Raw genomic sequence first — 16,463 nt, 5'->3', positions numbered from 1 at the left:
AGCGTCTTAGGAAGGACAACTGGCAGTTACAGGTGTTTTAGGTGTGTCTACAGCGAGAAGTATCCATGGAAGTGACTTGTCTTGAACAAACAGTGGCGACTCCTGAAGAGGTTAGCATAGATACTGCGACAGCATCAGTTATATGTTGGGAAAGTGTTTCCTCATTAAAAGAAGAGAGCAACTGGTTGAAGTCAGCCCATGCTAGACATGATAGACAGATATTTGTTGTGTTTTTTCAAAGTGGCTGCCCTTTTCCAAACAGTTTCTAAGGACGACTTCCCAGATGGTTGTGTGACAAACCAGGTTAATTTGCAGCAACACCACTATGAAATAACAGCATCCTTGTCTATGTCATAATGCCTGGTTGTACTTCTGTGATTATTTTGGTGAAAGTAACGCAAAAGTAGTGTAAGGCTACTCAAGTACCTACTGTATAAATATGCAATATATAACATTTTGATAGTTACTTACCAACACCAGTTGCTACTTATTTTCTTCACTTTAAGCATTTTTATTCCCATCTCAAAACTGAATGTCTAGATTTGTACTTTTTTGTGTGCTTCTCATTATTTTAATGTTTATATTCTTTCGATCTTATAATTTAGTCAGGCACCTTCAAGAACTTTAAACACGCATTACAAATAAACATATATATTGATTGATTGACTGCCAGAAGGCTTCTCATGGAGGATCCACTAGTACCTATCAATTCTGCAATAAATAATGTTCATTAACCTGCATCATATCTATCATATTAGTGATAGACTAAAAGGTGAGTCATATAATGATCTGACCCTGTTACATGATGTCATATTGCAGCAAAGACAGGTATTGATATGATGACATAACCGTATTCTTACTTGAGAATCTTGAGGGGAATAGAGGTGTCCTTGATGGCAACAATGACCCCGCCGTGGTCCAGGTACAGGATGTGATGCTCCTCCTCGAAAACCTTGAAAAAGGTAACAAAGAAAGGCTCAGGGTGAAATTCCAAACTCATGAAAAGCAACAGATTTCTAGAGGTATTTTTGAAAAAGTAACATTGAAAACGGTACATGCCATACTATGGTGCGCAGCACGGAGTAAAAGAAAACTTGACAGATATGTGAGACTGGATTTTATATCTCTTCAGACTGTATAACTTTTATGAGAGCAGAGGTGGAGAAGGTTTGGAGGGGAACAGGAGAAGAGGGACGTGGGAGTGTAGAGAGAGAAAGAAGAAGAAGGAGAAGGAGCCATGGAGGACGTGATGTACCTGTCTCCATGTCTTCCCACAGTCTGAAGTGATGTACATCTCTTCCTTATACTCGACTAGCTTGGAGCCAAGGTTACCTGAAGGAAAGACGAGGAATTGAAAATTTCATCAGGCAGGGAGGCTCGTGTGAGGCCTGCAACAACAACAGTTTCAAAGAGAGGGAAGAACACAGGGAGCAGATGTGAGGAGACTAGATAGAGAATAACCAAACACAGGGAGACCCATAGGTAGAGGATGCCCCCCTCAGAACTTTCTATTACTTTACCTTCCTTTTTAATGATTTACCAAATGGGAATAGACATCGGAAAGTGATAAACTCTCAGTAAATTTTGCAGAATTTTCAGCAGAAAAGAGCTTTGCTTTGTCTGATTATTTCAGGTGAGGTGGATAATTTATTTTCACTGCTTCCTCATTGATCAGCAACTTATGAAAGCTCATTTCCACCAGCGAAAGAAAAAATGTTCCCATGGTAAGTCGTAATTATGAAATAAGAAGTCAATATTATGAGATAGAACACAATAAAAATAAAAAGTAGAAATTATGACATAAAACTCAAAATTATGGAATAAAAAGTCGATATTATGAGTTAACATTTTTAAATAATGAGATAAACTAACATAACTATGAGATAAAGAGTTAGAAAAAGTCAAAATTACGAGAAACAAAGCCTTATTTAGGAGATAAAGTCATAATTAAGAGATAAAAAAAGTCCTAGTTATGCAGGAAAAAGTCAAAATTGTGGGATAAACATAGATGTTATGAGGTAGAAATGTGAAATTATGAGATAAAAGGACACAACTATGAGCTAAAAAGTTGGACATAAGAGATAAAGAGTCATAGTTTATCTCATACTTTTAACTTTTTAATCTCATGATCATGACTTTTTCAATTTTTTTAACACTGTTAATCTCTAAGACCAACCCAAGATATCACTATCACATCACCCAAATATCATGAAGGTTATTTTAAGGCCCTCTAAAGCTACAAAAGGCAAAATGCAACTTTTTTCACACCTCGAATATTAGTCCTCATAAGTAAACTGAATTTGATGTATAAATTGGGTGTAATTCCCCTTTAAAAAGTCATGATTTTTGCACTTTGTACAATAAGCCAAATATTTTATGTAATTTCTCTCAATTTCAACTTGCAATGAACATTTCTATTTTCGTCATTTTTTGCATTCATAACATTATTATGTGTTTTTTTCTTTTTGTGGCACAAATGGGCTTCTGTAGCAGACAGAGAGGCACAAGGCTCGGTAAGATAAGGTCTGCTTTAATTTACTTGACCTAGATAGCTTGTTTCTTCTTCTTTGTATCTCATACACACACAGCCAGTTTACTTATCCTTATTTTGTTTTCAGGCTCTCTTTTTTTTTGCTTTCAGTCAGTAGTGCCCATGCACAAACAAACATGGTGAAGTATTCAATAAGTAAAATTGCTGGCGGTTCAGTGTGTGTGAGTGGCTGGGCACAGAGCGGTGTGGTTTTCTACTCCACCATCACACACACACATAGAAGTACTTGTGTCAGAGCTCTTCTCAGGGTAAGTGGAGGTTTGTCTCTGGAGGAGTGGCACTTTTTAGCACAGCCACAACAGACTGTTTGCATATAATAAGAGTGTTATTGTAGAGGCTGCAGACAAAAACAAATCACATACTGACACACATGGGCAGATAATACACAAATACTGCTATATAAACATACTGCCACATTTTTGCACATCTATGTAGCTTCAATTAACCAATTCATGTTTGAGCTTTTCCAGAAATGCTTTAGTTAATGAAACTTTTCTATTACTATTGCCGTGTTCATTGTTTGGCCTTCTCAATATTGCAGAACTGCAGAGCCAGAGAACCTCCACATTTCTAGAAACAGCAGTTCCAAACCCACCGTTTTAGGTCACAGTCACATGTACACAAATGCAGGAGAGTGGTGACTCCACCTGTCAAAGTTCATGAAAACTACAAGTTTAGCAAAAAAAACAAAAAAGCGAATTTGCACTTTTTTCTCTTTTGTAAACTCTATTAAAACACCAACCTGTGAGACCAACCTGTGGACCTCAGGTTAGCTAGCTCAATAACCACTTCTAAGTGCCTTTTAAAAACCCATTTTTATAGAAAGGCAGCTTGGTGCACCTTTTCTACACCCTATTTTGTCCTCTTTTCACACATTTTTGTTGTAACTTATTGCTTTTGATACCATTGTTTTTTTTTCTTTTTGCTACTGTTTTTCATCATGTCTGTATTTTATTGTATTTTATCTGTACAAGCAAGTTGTAACTATGTTAATAAAAGTGCTATACAAAAAATAATAATTATCATTATCACTATTTTAAGTCTTTTTTGCAAATGACAAGATAGTCTTATGTCTTCATGCTTGAATCCCAGGTCAAGTTCCAAGTCAAGTCAGGCAAAACCCGTGTCAAGTCTCAAGTCTTTGAGGTTCAAGCCCCAAAGTAGTCATAGTATAACAGAGAGTTTCCAGTCTCATTGATAAAACCTACAATGTTGCTTAGCTATTGGGCTAGCATTAGCTGAGCTTTAGCTAGCTAACTATGTTACCTATCTTACCTTTGAGTTACCATTCTTTGTGCAACTTCAAATGTCAAAAAAAGTTGAAAGAAAAGCCTTGACACTGAAATCTAATGCTAAGAAGTTTTTAATCCAGACAACAATTTACCACTATATCATTAGGCTACTGATAAAATTCATGAATTTATGCTAAAGGAATCCAGCTACCACAAGCTGTTAAAGCTGGCTCCCAGGGTGTCCAAATGACAGCTAGCCAACTAGCTAGCTCAGTTTCTTCCACTTATTTTATTCCCTGGCATTTCATATTAATTGATGGTAGTTAGCTAAAGAAATTATTCAACTTAATAACATAGCCAATGTGTAGGTTCTACCAAAATGCTAACATTAAAAACTCAAATTAGCTGACGCCTCTTAGGTATAAGCAAGACTGTTAAACAGAGGGTCAGCCTTAACAGTCCCGGTCTCTAACTCTTTCTCTATATGGCTCTGGGAATAACATAGTCACCAAATGTCTGGGGTCTGGGATTGCAGCACAGAGAAATCTCTGGCTCTGGAGGGCAATGATTCTCAGCTTTCTGAAGAACCCCTCATCCAAACTACTTCACAGTCAACAGTGCACTTCCTTGGGTCCTAAGCAATACACCCGTCAAGTGTGAAATCAATCAGATAGACAGTTGCCAAGAAAATCAAAGGATGGACAGTTTCCTTAGATTTTAAGTAGCAGCGTCTTTTACAGAACTTTAGCAGGAGCAGATTCCAATTAAAGTACTACAGGTTCTGCATGGACAAAGACATGCAATACAGACCACAGCTACAGCAAAGCACAGGAAAGAGCCAATCAATTCTTACTGTAGGCAACAGCTCAATACTTTCTACCTGTATTAAAAAGAAAGCGCTGTTGCTGCTTCTGTAGATGCAGAACCCTCCCTCAAACAGGTTTTGTACGAGGTCTTGAAAATTCAGGAAAATGCTTAATTTTAACCGTTATGTTTTCAAAGTCAGGAATATACTTTAATTTGAATGTACTCCTTGAAAAATTCTTGATGATGCTACACAAGCTGGCATTTCATCATGGTAAAACCAAAATCTTTTTGATATTAAAAATGAGACAATGTTGTTATCATATTTGTCAATTATTAGTCCTCTGCAGCTACCTTACTCTGCACATTAGCAAGCATTAAATAATCATGATCAGTGACAATATACCATGATTGCTGTGGGTATAAAGGAATTCTACAAACTTTATTTTTCGCAGTTGTATTTATGGTAACAATTGTGATGTGAAACATATGACGATAAAGGCTTAGAAAGCCTAGAAAGTTTTGGTTTAGGTACCTTCAAAGTGCCAAATTTGTTGAAAATAGAGTGACAACATAAAACTTTGATTTGAGACATATATTTTACATTTATCTACTATTTTGTTCATATATTGTACTACTTTTGTAAACTTATGTCTTTGGTAAACCCATGTCAAACAACAATTCATCCACATGAGATTCAGTTTCACCCTACATCATTATACAGAAAGCTGAGATTTTTCTGCAAATTTTGGTATCAAACACATGAATATCACATGAAGTCAAGTCAATTTTACAACTTTTCTAGTTCCAAATCTCAAGGCACTTTTCATATAGAGCAGGTCCAGGCTGTACTCTCTGTATTAGACCTAACAATTCCTACCAAGAGCAAGCACTACGGTGACAGTGCTGAAGAAAAACTTCCATTTAATAGACGAAAACCTCTGATGGATCCAGACTTTAAAAATCGAGAAAATGCCCTCAGACTACAGAGCTGTTCTAGCCCTGCTTAAAGTCCTACACAGCATTTGGACCAGAGACATTGATCGCATCAGTTAATGGAAAAGATTCATAAATGTCAGGTGGAGAGAAGGTCACACAGTGAGGAAATAAATAAATAAATAAAGAAAAAGCCACTTTTGCTGTGGAGACTCACCAGCGCCCATGATGAGACCTGGAGCAGAGTCTTTGGTGTGGACAGTCCCAGACACGTAGGGGTTGTCTGCCCAGCGCAGGTGGAGGTGAAGGTGGCAGTCGGGCTGCAAGACAGAAACACGCACAAAGAATTTCACGTGAGGATTAAAATGTCCCTCTCACACAGTATTTACACTGATCCAGCATCTAATAGGATGTTTCACGGTGGATCTTTAGCAATGAGCTTTAATACAAGAAAATATCACTTTGCTGAAATGGTTTGTGAACTGAAGACACTCGAGCTCAGTTGTGTTTAATGAGTCTTACCACACAGATACCTGATAATCCTGCTGCAAATACGGCTCAGTGTGGGGATTCAGTGCTGCTAATCAAATCTAACATGGGGAGAGATCTTTAATGGAAGCTAATTCATTACGAATGAGAGAGATGCAAACATTTGTCTGTGGCAGAATCGCTCTGGATCTTGTTGCTTTAAGCCTCAGAACGCAAATCTGTGGACGGTCTGTTCTGCAAAGCAGAGTACGCCACATTCTGTCACAAAGAAACACTGAAGTATGCTGATTATTTTGTATTTACCAGCAATAAATGGTAATTTGTCAGGGAACCATGCTTGCAATGACACTTGCTGTGACAGGACAGTCAGAAACAATGTTAGGTTTTGTATATTTGAGTCCCAAGAGCCTGCTTGCAGTAACAAAACTGCATGCATTTTGGATTATAGGAAATTCCTGTCCTACCCCTGTCTTCATGGACCTACATTTAATCAAATAAGATGCTAGTCTACTCATAACAGATGTTATCTCAGGGGACTTTTAGTATAGAGCAGGTCTTGATCTCATGATATTAAGAGACACCCAACAATTCCCACGATGAACGAGCACTTGGAAATACATCTGTAAGGCTTTCAGCCACACCTGCAATCTGTCCTTTAGCATCACTTTTTACCCATTTGCTGTATAATAATGATACGAGTATCATAAGAGCTGTTTTGAACTCACAGGTTGGTGGTTCTGACCATCGCCATCTTGGCGGTGCTTGATTTAGCTCATGGCTTAGAGCTAGAGTATGAGTGGAGGCTGGAGCTGAGGCAGCCAAGTGAAATAGCTACCTAAAGGCTAGCCACCTGTGAAGGTACCCAAACAGCAGCCATGCCCTTCATTATGCATAACTATAAGGCTTTATATAATCTAAATGGCCACGTTATATTAAAATTCATCCCTTGTACCAGGCTGTAAACCCTATCTACCTCCATCTTCTTGTTTTCTTACACATCCCAGGCTTTTTGACAAGCCTCCCACCTTCAAGTCCAAACCAAAGTTCAGGTTTTTCTTACATTGTATACATCTGATCTTGTTAGTGTTTATTTCACCTTGCAATTTTGTGAGTGTACTACAGAACTGTACAAGACAAACCTACATTCTGTTGTTGTCATGTCAACTAGGCGAGCTGTGTCTCTGTATGCAATTGACTGGTTTGTAGATGGCCGTGTGTCTGACATCGGCGACTTGTCAGTTTGATTCTTCTCTCTTTCATCATCTTGGAATTTAATTGAGAGGTGTTGGCATTGATTATTTATTTTAAAAAAAAGTCTAGAGCAGTCAGGGCACTTCCTGGACTCAAATTGTGTTTATTTGAGGTGCTTTTTGGATAAGGATGCATGTGTACGTAAAAATAACAAAGACTCCTAGACGCCCTCTCTTAAAACAATTAAAATTACTTTAACAAACTTTCAGCATCAAGCCTTTGGTTTGATCCCTGATGAAGGTTTGAGGACGTTTCAGTTCATTTGTATTAAGCTCCAACATGACCAAGCCATGAGAATAAAGACATTTTCATTGCTTTAAGAGAGAGTGCCTTGTAGTTTTTGTGATTTTTGTGGCTCTTTACAAAGGCTGTTTATAAAGTAACCAAATGTCAGTTTAACATTTGTCCTCCTCTCCTCTCCATGTGTTGCCCTGACTCAATTTGTTTTGTTGCATTGGTTTTCCTTTTTGTGTTCAGGGAATAGCCTGCTGACTTGCTGTAACTGGTTTCTAAAGTCTGAATATTTTCAAGCTAGAAAAAAACCAAACCATGGTTCAGCTTGGTATGGACTGAGACCACATCTTTCAGTTGGACCAAGGTTCTGCTGTTTGGTCCAGCCCTTAGTCTAGAGGTTGCACACATGGAATTTTGATTCAGATCAAACTGGAAAAAAATGTTTTCACATTAGAGACAAACTGAACCATGGTTCAATTTGATCTGGACTGAGACACCCCCTTTTGGTCCAGTGTTTGGCTACTTGGTCTGGACCTTTGTCCAGGGGAGATTTCACATATGTAGTTCTGATTCAGATCATGCTGGAAAGACCAGGCCGAACCGAAAAAACATTGTTTTCACATTAGAAATGATCTGAACCATGGTTTAGTTTGATCTGGACTGAGACCACCTCTGTTGTCCAAAGTTTGGCTGTTTGGTCTGCTTGGACCACTGTCTGGGGGATGTTTCACAGAAATTCCAAACTTTGCGGACCAAACCACGTAAGTGTGGAATGGCCCTAGTGTTCGGATGAGTTCTTCTCAAGCAGCTCATTTTACCTGCAGTCTTCGTGTATTCACAGCTATGGCGACCTCATTTGAAGGGGAACTCTGAAAATGTGTTTGTCTGTCCTGCTTTGTACAGTACTCTGTGGTACTTTCTGACACTGGATTAAATGCAGATTGTGGGCATTAATCATTCAGACATTATGATGAACTGCCTCTGTGCATACAAGAGGTCATTATTCTCCACCAGTCTCTGTCAGGTGGAAAGTTAATAGATACAGCTGACAGTGTTTGCTTGATACAGTGACACATTAGATAGCACATCTGGTACCTGGCTTCATCTAGCTCGGTGACTTGTAATGTCAGAGTGTGATGTGTGTGATGCCAGAGTATGAAATAAAGCTGTTCCTGTGAACAACAGACATAAAAAGATGTGAATCCAAGGAGAGCTGATTTTCTTTGCAAGGTCGTTACGTTGAGATATGTATGAGGCCAAAGAGAAGAGGAGGTCAGTATCGGAGCCAGCAGCCATGTGTGCGTGTCAGCCATGTAAACAAGTCTCGAGCTGATATCCATGTCTCCCTTCAAAACTGTCAGCTGACTAGAGCGATGGCTCAAATAAAGGATCGGACTCGCTCTCCCTGTGAGGTGTGATGTATGGATATCAGACTGCGGGTGACTCATTGCTCTTCGCCGTGTAGCCCCGCAGAAGCAACTTTGACAAGATGAATGAAAGAGTCAGGCAGGTGTCTCACACACATTCCTCAAAGTACAACACTCATCCGTCCTTCTCTAATTTTGTGTTCACAACCTGGTTGACAGGTCCCAATTTTGACTGAGTGCTGATACAAAGTTTGAACATATTGTCTAACAGTATCAGTAAAGCAACAGTTTTGAAAAGTTTGTTTTATACTTATGGTAACTATGGTATGTGGTATCAAATAAGATACCAGCAAAACTGCTACTTGTAATGAGAGATACTGAATTTGACTGGCCTAAAAACATTACACAGGTTGCACTGATTTTTACTGGGATGGTCTCATTTTTCCAAAAACATATACCATCAAAATAATTTGAAAGATAGCATCTGTATCATGTAACTAAACTTGTCATATATCTCATTCTGCGGCTTTATTGGCTCAGGTATCGTCTCTAATGGCCCCAAGATGCTTTTGTGTTTTCCTTATTTTGAACCTCTGTCAGAGTTCGCACATTCAAGTACGCACATTCTTTACTTAAGTAGAAGTACAGATATTTGTGCAAAAAAGAATTCTGGTAAAAGTTGAAGTACTGATTCAACTTCTTTACTCAAGTAAAATTTAAAAAGGACAAAGTAAAAAAATAGCCTGTCTACTGTCTCGTAACATCTTTTTCATTTTGTTACATCTTTTAATGTTTTTTGTCTTGTTACGTTATTTAGGTCATTCTTTGTCTTGTTACATATTTTATGTCATTTTCATTATATTACATCTTTTATGTTATTTTGTTTTCTAAAATATCTTTTACATCTTTTATATCTTTTTTGTTGGTTTCAACCTTGTTACATCAACATATTGTGTTTGTCTTGCTGGGTCTGTTGCGCACGATATGCACTGATGGATGCATCAAAGACTCGTCTTTTCTATGCCTTACTGTCCCATCCAAAATATTCAATAATTACCCTCAAATGTGTCAAAAAATATGTATTTACATTTGCTGCTGTGCTAAGCAATACTGGCAGCAGTTTCATGTTGAACTAGCACACAAACGAGAGTGGTGTCAATCTTCTCATCTCACTTTAAGCAACAAAGCAATTAAGGACATTTCCAAAATGTCAAATTTTTCAAGGTAACAAACTAAGTTAGCTTAGCATTAGCTCAGTGATGTTGGCATCTGAAGCTCTGATTTGGCTCTATGTCCGCTTTGAGACAATTAATAAAACATGGCTGGCATATAATCACACCGTCCTGTTTAAAGTGTGACAGGTTGTGTTCCAATCTCATTTATTTTCCCCAAATCTCTCAAACAAAAGACAAAGGGAAATGAAAACCTCTGAATGTCTCTGAACATGTTCATGCTATGATGCTGTGAAACGTTCAGAAGTGTAAGGAGTGGATGTAATGCATTTATACATTTAAACTAGTTATAGAATGTGAAATAGTGCACTCAGTAATCTTACTAGCTAGCCATTAGTTTAGCTTAACACAAAGACTGGAAACAGAGGGACACATATAGCCTGCTTCTGTCATTAAGTTACAAACATTCTATTCATGGAGACAATTTCAAGTTTCATTTCTGCTTGCCTGGCAGAACTATCGTCCATCAAGCCAAATTACACAGGCCAATAGCAAAACAAAGTACACAGCTCTCATTGGCTGTCAATTGATGAGCTGGTCAGCTTTAAGGCATGATCACACATACACAAATTTCTGTCTGCATTTAGCATGGAGTTTAACTTTGGCGAACCCACCAAGCAGGCAATGGTCACTCCTCTGCATCTGCACATGTGCAACCAGGCCCTCATTTAACCAATAATATTCTTGACTTTTTTCACATTGGCTTAGTTTTTGGTCAGTAAACCGCTTTGGAAGTTGAGTAGATATTGATACTACTATGTGGACACACAGAACTGAACAACTGCAATCACATTCATTTTAAAGCTGCAAACTTAATAATTCAACTCTGGTTGTAGAGTAAATAAAGAAAAACTGGTATTTTTGCAGGGTCAGTGCTTACCGCTTTGCAGGTGATTGGCTTGCCATTCATGTCAGTGGCAGGTGGGGCCAAGGGGTCCCAATCTCGTCCTTTGTTATAGGTGATGAGAGTTGTCACTTTTCCATCAATCTTCTGATTGGCCAGGAAGACTCCTTTGATTCCACGTACCTGAGAGACAAGGTGGATTTACAGCCTCGGTTAACTTTTCATTTAAAGTAAGCTTAGGTAACTTTTGCTGAACAGTGGCCGATAAAGAAACAAGTCAAAGAATCACAGAATCATGGTAAATGCCAGAGGTGTGGTCTCGAGTCACAAGACTTGGACTCAAGTCACATATTTGAGGACTTTAAACTTGACTTGACAAAATAGAAAAAAAAACCCTGCAACGTGACTCGAACTTTGTTCAACTTGATCCACTTTGTTTGAACCAATCTGACATCATCTAATCAAGGTGTAGGAGAGAACCATGAAAAACTAATGTTACATAACTGAACTCTAGTTGGGGAAAAAATGATAAGATAGATAATTCCACATACAACAACTTCATGGTGGTGAACAAAAACAAATTTCAGAACAACTTCCAGTGTTGTTTGACATTTGAAGTTGCACTAAGTATGTTAAATCAAAGTTTTGTTGTTAAAATTGGCAAAGAGATCATTATGACTTCTTTAGGACTCAAAAAAACACAAAACAAACAAACAAACAAAAAAACTCTAGGACTTTGGACAGTCAGTCCTGACTTGCCACTTGCCTCAGGACCTGCCTGTCTTAATTTGGAACTTGACCTTAGACTTGAGATGGATCTGCCCAATGTTTCTGGAAAGTTTCTTTTACCACAGTTGCTTTAGTGCTTCCTCTTGGTGGGAACTATTGGGTTTCTAAATAACCTGACTAAGACTCTGGACTTGAGTGCAAAGACTTGAGACTTACTTGTGACTTGCTAAACAATGATTTGGTCCCACACTAATATAGTAGTGTAATAGTAGTTTTAGCAGGAAGAATCATAAAGTCTGCAATGACAGTTACACAGAAATATCTTTTGCTAACATTAGCAACCAAAAGCTGCTGATCATACCGGACCAACTAAAGCTGTAGCAGTAAAAGCGCTGTGTACTGAAATCCACAAGGGTGTGTTTTATTAACCTGACATGCCAGATGAGCTTAGAAACTGTTTGGGAAAAGGCAGGCACTTCCAAAAAAAACCCTCTTTGTTGGGAGAAGAGCAAAAACATCGTTTCCATTGAAAAAAAATCCATCAATGTTATTCTTTGCTCTTCTTCCAATGAAGGAATACTCTCCAGTTCTGACATAACTGGTGCTATCAGAGTATCGAACTCCTTCCAGAGCCGCCTTTGTTTGTTTGAGACGAGTCGCTTCCATGGATGCATGGAAGCTGCCAGTGGTCCCTCCTAGGATGCTGATATGCTGCACCACTTTCAGTGCGGACACAAGCAGTTAACTTGAAGCCTGGAAAGATGGATTCTTGCGCAATCTTGTGAATCCAGCTGCCTCACAAGGTAAGTGTTATATTGCATGTGAATTTAATTTTTCATTTGTAAGAGGAACAATGTGTTATTTATTCTTCCATAGTCTCACTTTAAATGAGTAACTGGATCTTCAGATTGTAATTTTAGGCACAGAATATGGGCTTAGGGGAGAATGTGGTGAAATTATATCTGGGTCCGCACGTAAAACTGCTGTAACAGGATTGTAACTCTACCTTGAACTCTAAAGCTCCATTTAGAATATTAAGCAGAACACAAGAGAACGTGCCCTTTGACTGTCAGCAGCGGTTGACAATGCGTGTTACTTGAAAGGCTGAAAGGAAACCACTGACACAGAAACTACAGGGCTGTAAAAGTTTAATTCACTGAAATCAATACAAACTGCATGGTTTTTGCGGCTGAGGGGCTGATCGCTACAGGCTCTGAAGTTGAAACATTAAACAGCAGCAAGATGGTGGTGAAGACTGCAGACAGACACTGACAGTAAACAGAGCCAGGGAGCATGTCAGACATGTCTCCATCCGCAGAATCCCACAGCTCCCCTCGCTATCTATTATGTAGCACTGATGTTTATAGAGTGAAACAAGGTAATTGTTTAAATCAAAGTACATAGGCCTGCTTGTATTCTCTCTGGATTTCTGGCTTCTCTCCTTTTTGTCTGCACTTCCTCATCTCTCCTCTTCTTTTCAGCACTTCATCTTCTCTTCATGTTTTGCTGCTGCTGCCTGAAGTCTTTATCCATCCCCTGTATGTTGTCCGCCTCTCTATCTCCATCTACAGCGTGTGATGAGAGTGTAGCCCGGAGCAAGGGATGAGAGAGGTGGAGGAAATGAGTTCTGCAGCGAGGGCCTTTGCCTCCATGGTCCGCCGCGTCTTCTTTTTCCTCCTCTCTCCTCCTTCCTCCTCTACATTTCGTGTCCTCCACGTCCATTTATCTAGAGACCTTGCCAAAACACTCAGGTGACACAGGGATGAACAATGGCTTGACTGCTGGAACATATAGATTGAAAGGAAGGCAAGGCTAACACTTTCAAGATCAGGCAAAGTCCTTAAACAGCCCTCATAATTAATGCAAGATTGCTTTCAGTAAGAGAGACATCAATAGCTGAATGCATTCATTTTTATTTCCATATGCATGTATCCGCTATTTTTGGACATGTAATTTGCATAACATAACTTGCACCACTCTGGTACACACAGATAAGAGTAAAATAACTATATATAAAATAGAAACATAAAAGTGGTGTGCTCAGGGCTGTAGTTCAAGCTACATTCTACGCTTATTTGGAGGGTAATGTATTATTTTTCTTTTCATAAGCACAGTATGTAATTTCTGCTGCTTGGGGTCTCAGTCATAACAATAACAGAAAGACGCTGTGAATGATCATGGGATCATTGGTGTTTCTAATTGTTACACAACTGTCATTTCTGATAAAAATCTATCTAATGTGATCCAGGTGGGAATAATGTTCATAGTTAATGAGGTGATGTATTAAATCTTTATTCGTGTTACATTTAGTCGGGCACACAGCCCTGTTTCCCTGGAAGTCGTGACAACAATGCAAAGTGGATATGACACATGATGAAATGAAATGCATCATTAACTTAAATAAATTACGGATTTCCCTGGGTTTGAACATTGTTGAAAACATTTGTGATCTAAGTACAGAACTCAACAAACTATATAACTAAGTCATTTTAAGATAATTTACGTGTAAAATGTACAAATTGTGATTTTAAGTCTTTCCAAAAACCAAAAACACAAGAACAAAAGTGTTAGGACCAAATGAAAAAGTGTGAACAGTGGTTAGCATGTCCAGCTAACTGGCTTACCAATAACAATAGTAACTTCACATTACTTCCTGATTCAAGACTTATCATATCATTTACTTTTAATGGAGTCATACATGAGCCTATGTTAAAAAAAAAAAGCCACTACTATACCACGGACATGCCCACTGTATCGTATTTTTTTGTTTTACAGTTTAGGAAATCTTTAATCACTCTGTCTTGCTTTTTATTGGACTTTTCAGAAGGTGGGCATGAGATTGGAGTAGGGGTCTCTTACAAACCTTGAATTGTCTGTGTCTAATTTTCTTCTAGCTGACACTTTAATGAATACATTATACTATCTGTAGCTGCAAGGGTTTTGGGTGTCCTAAAGTCATGAGCAGCTGAAAAAATGTACACATTTAGACACTCTCTTTCTTCTTAAGAGTCTTGTCCACGAGTGAGGTGAGTGTCAGATGTAAAGAGCATTAGACTGAAAGGAGGATTGGTGTGGAGTCTGCTGTCATGAAAATGTATATTTCAATCCATGCAATTACCATGAGCTTTGATTTGTAAATGAAACAATGAGAGCAGTGAGATGAGTTTCTCTCCCAGGGTGTCTGGAAAGGCAGATATTATATCTGGAATAATTAACAGTTCAAGCTCAATGATTTAACAATACTGGCTGTCTGTGACCCAGGTTCAAACTTGAAAGCTGCAAGTTTAGCTATAATTTATGTTGCCTTCGTGTTTATTTTGTAGATTATCCTGTTGAACTTGGTGTTAGCATGTTGTGTGACTAACGTGGCTATTAACCCTGGGGTGATGTTTGGCTAATAATGTAATATTGAGGGACAGTCAAAAAAGTGTGTAAACGTTAAGCCTCATTTGAGGCCATCTTATTAATAAGAGTAGTAGGTTAGTTGCCTGCAACTGCAACTGCAACTTTTTCATGTCGAATTTTGTAGTTAATGCTATAGTGCAATGTTAGCTCAGCTATCATTAGCTTTGTGATCCTAGTTGTTGCTGCTGTAATGAAATTTACCTGATAGACAAGCCCTGAGAGCAGCAGTAAAGTTATGTGGTAAAAAATGATCAAATTGCTGGAATTCATTTACTTGGCATTGTTGTGTAACTTTGATTAGCACCCATTTAGGCTAACATGCAGACTACACTGTTGCTGATTTAGTTAATCTTGAGATAATGAGGACATTTTGTTCCCCATCCATCAATTAATGAATTAGTTGAGGAGAAGGTAGAATTTCAGGTGAACAAAATTCTTTTTGCTTGACTACAGCCCTTTGAAAAGCACCGGGAGATGGATGGATGAATGGTTCTGCGTGGATGAATTGATGGGTCGATTACCTTGATACGCTATACACCTGCTGCACACTGCAGGAATTTTTTGCAAGCTGCCGAAACTACTCCCCTCCTTTTGTCATCCCTTATTACAACTCACTTGAAACCATAGGGTTTCATAAAAATCCCACTGTTTTTGCCGAAGTGCTTCCACTTAAGCAGATTTGTGGCAATGTCGCACTGTGAGTGAAATAGCACAATTTTCTGAGAGACAGCTACCTCTTTTAAGTGAGACTAAAGACAGTACTGAGACAGAAGATGTTTCAAAATGTATGCCAAGGTTAGTGTTGAATAAATTGGTGAATTAGACGGCACCATAGTTTGTTTTGACTCTGTGTCACATATCATGCTGCTGGAAATATTCACCAGAAAGTGTTCTAATCAGTGACTGAAAATAGTTCCCAACAAATGCACTACTTTGCATTACTTTGCAATACTCTTTGAGTATTCAAAAACATTGATATGTGACACTAAATTTGATGAGACAAATATTAGGTCAGTTGCTGTTAGTTACCTCAGTTAGCCATACAGCTAGGACTGCTATTAGCTGTCTCTGCCCTCACTGGGAGCCCAAAACACTTTACACCTAGTACAGGATCTTTAAACCACAGGAAGCTCAGCGGTCCAAGTCATGCGGTTAGCAAACACAGAGCCACAGGGGTTTCAAAATGTATGCCAACTTAAGTATTGAATAATTGATGAATTAGCTGGCATGTTCCTTCATTTACAGAAACTCTTACACTGTTGTTTTTTGAGTCAATGCTCAGTGGTCCAAGCTCCCACTCCAAGCAGAGCCTAATCAGTTAATAGGATGGCTAGCTGCACAGCTAACAGAGCTAACTAGCAACAGCAGTTGGCTACTTCAGCAAAAAGT

General features: G+C 38.6%; 1 protein-coding gene across 2 annotated transcripts in view; it reads right to left on the bottom strand.

Annotated features, from left to right (window-relative positions):
- The window catches only part of sorcs2 (sortilin-related VPS10 domain containing receptor 2), a 441,732-nt gene that overhangs the window by 28,597 nt on the left and 396,672 nt on the right, over nucleotides 1–16,463 (bottom strand). For both annotated transcript variants that reach the window (XM_084711712.1, XM_084711713.1), the window contains exons 10-13: nucleotides 10,977–11,123; nucleotides 5,741–5,843; nucleotides 1,256–1,332; nucleotides 861–952 (exon numbers count right to left, since the gene is read on the bottom strand). In XM_084711712.1, coding sequence (XP_084567838.1) covers nucleotides 861–952; nucleotides 1,256–1,332; nucleotides 5,741–5,843; nucleotides 10,977–11,123 — 419 coding nt within the window. The remainder of the gene's footprint in view (nucleotides 1–860; nucleotides 953–1,255; nucleotides 1,333–5,740; nucleotides 5,844–10,976; nucleotides 11,124–16,463) is intronic.

The sequence above is a fragment of the Lutjanus erythropterus genome, chromosome 23 (assembly GCF_056507025.1).
Source record: "Lutjanus erythropterus isolate fLutEry1 chromosome 23, fLutEry1.hap2, whole genome shotgun sequence".
Classification (NCBI taxonomy): Eukaryota; Metazoa; Chordata; class Actinopteri; order Lutjaniformes; family Lutjanidae; genus Lutjanus; species Lutjanus erythropterus.
Note: the sequence above shows the minus strand (reverse complement) of the source record. Positions and strands in the feature narration are given on the sequence as shown.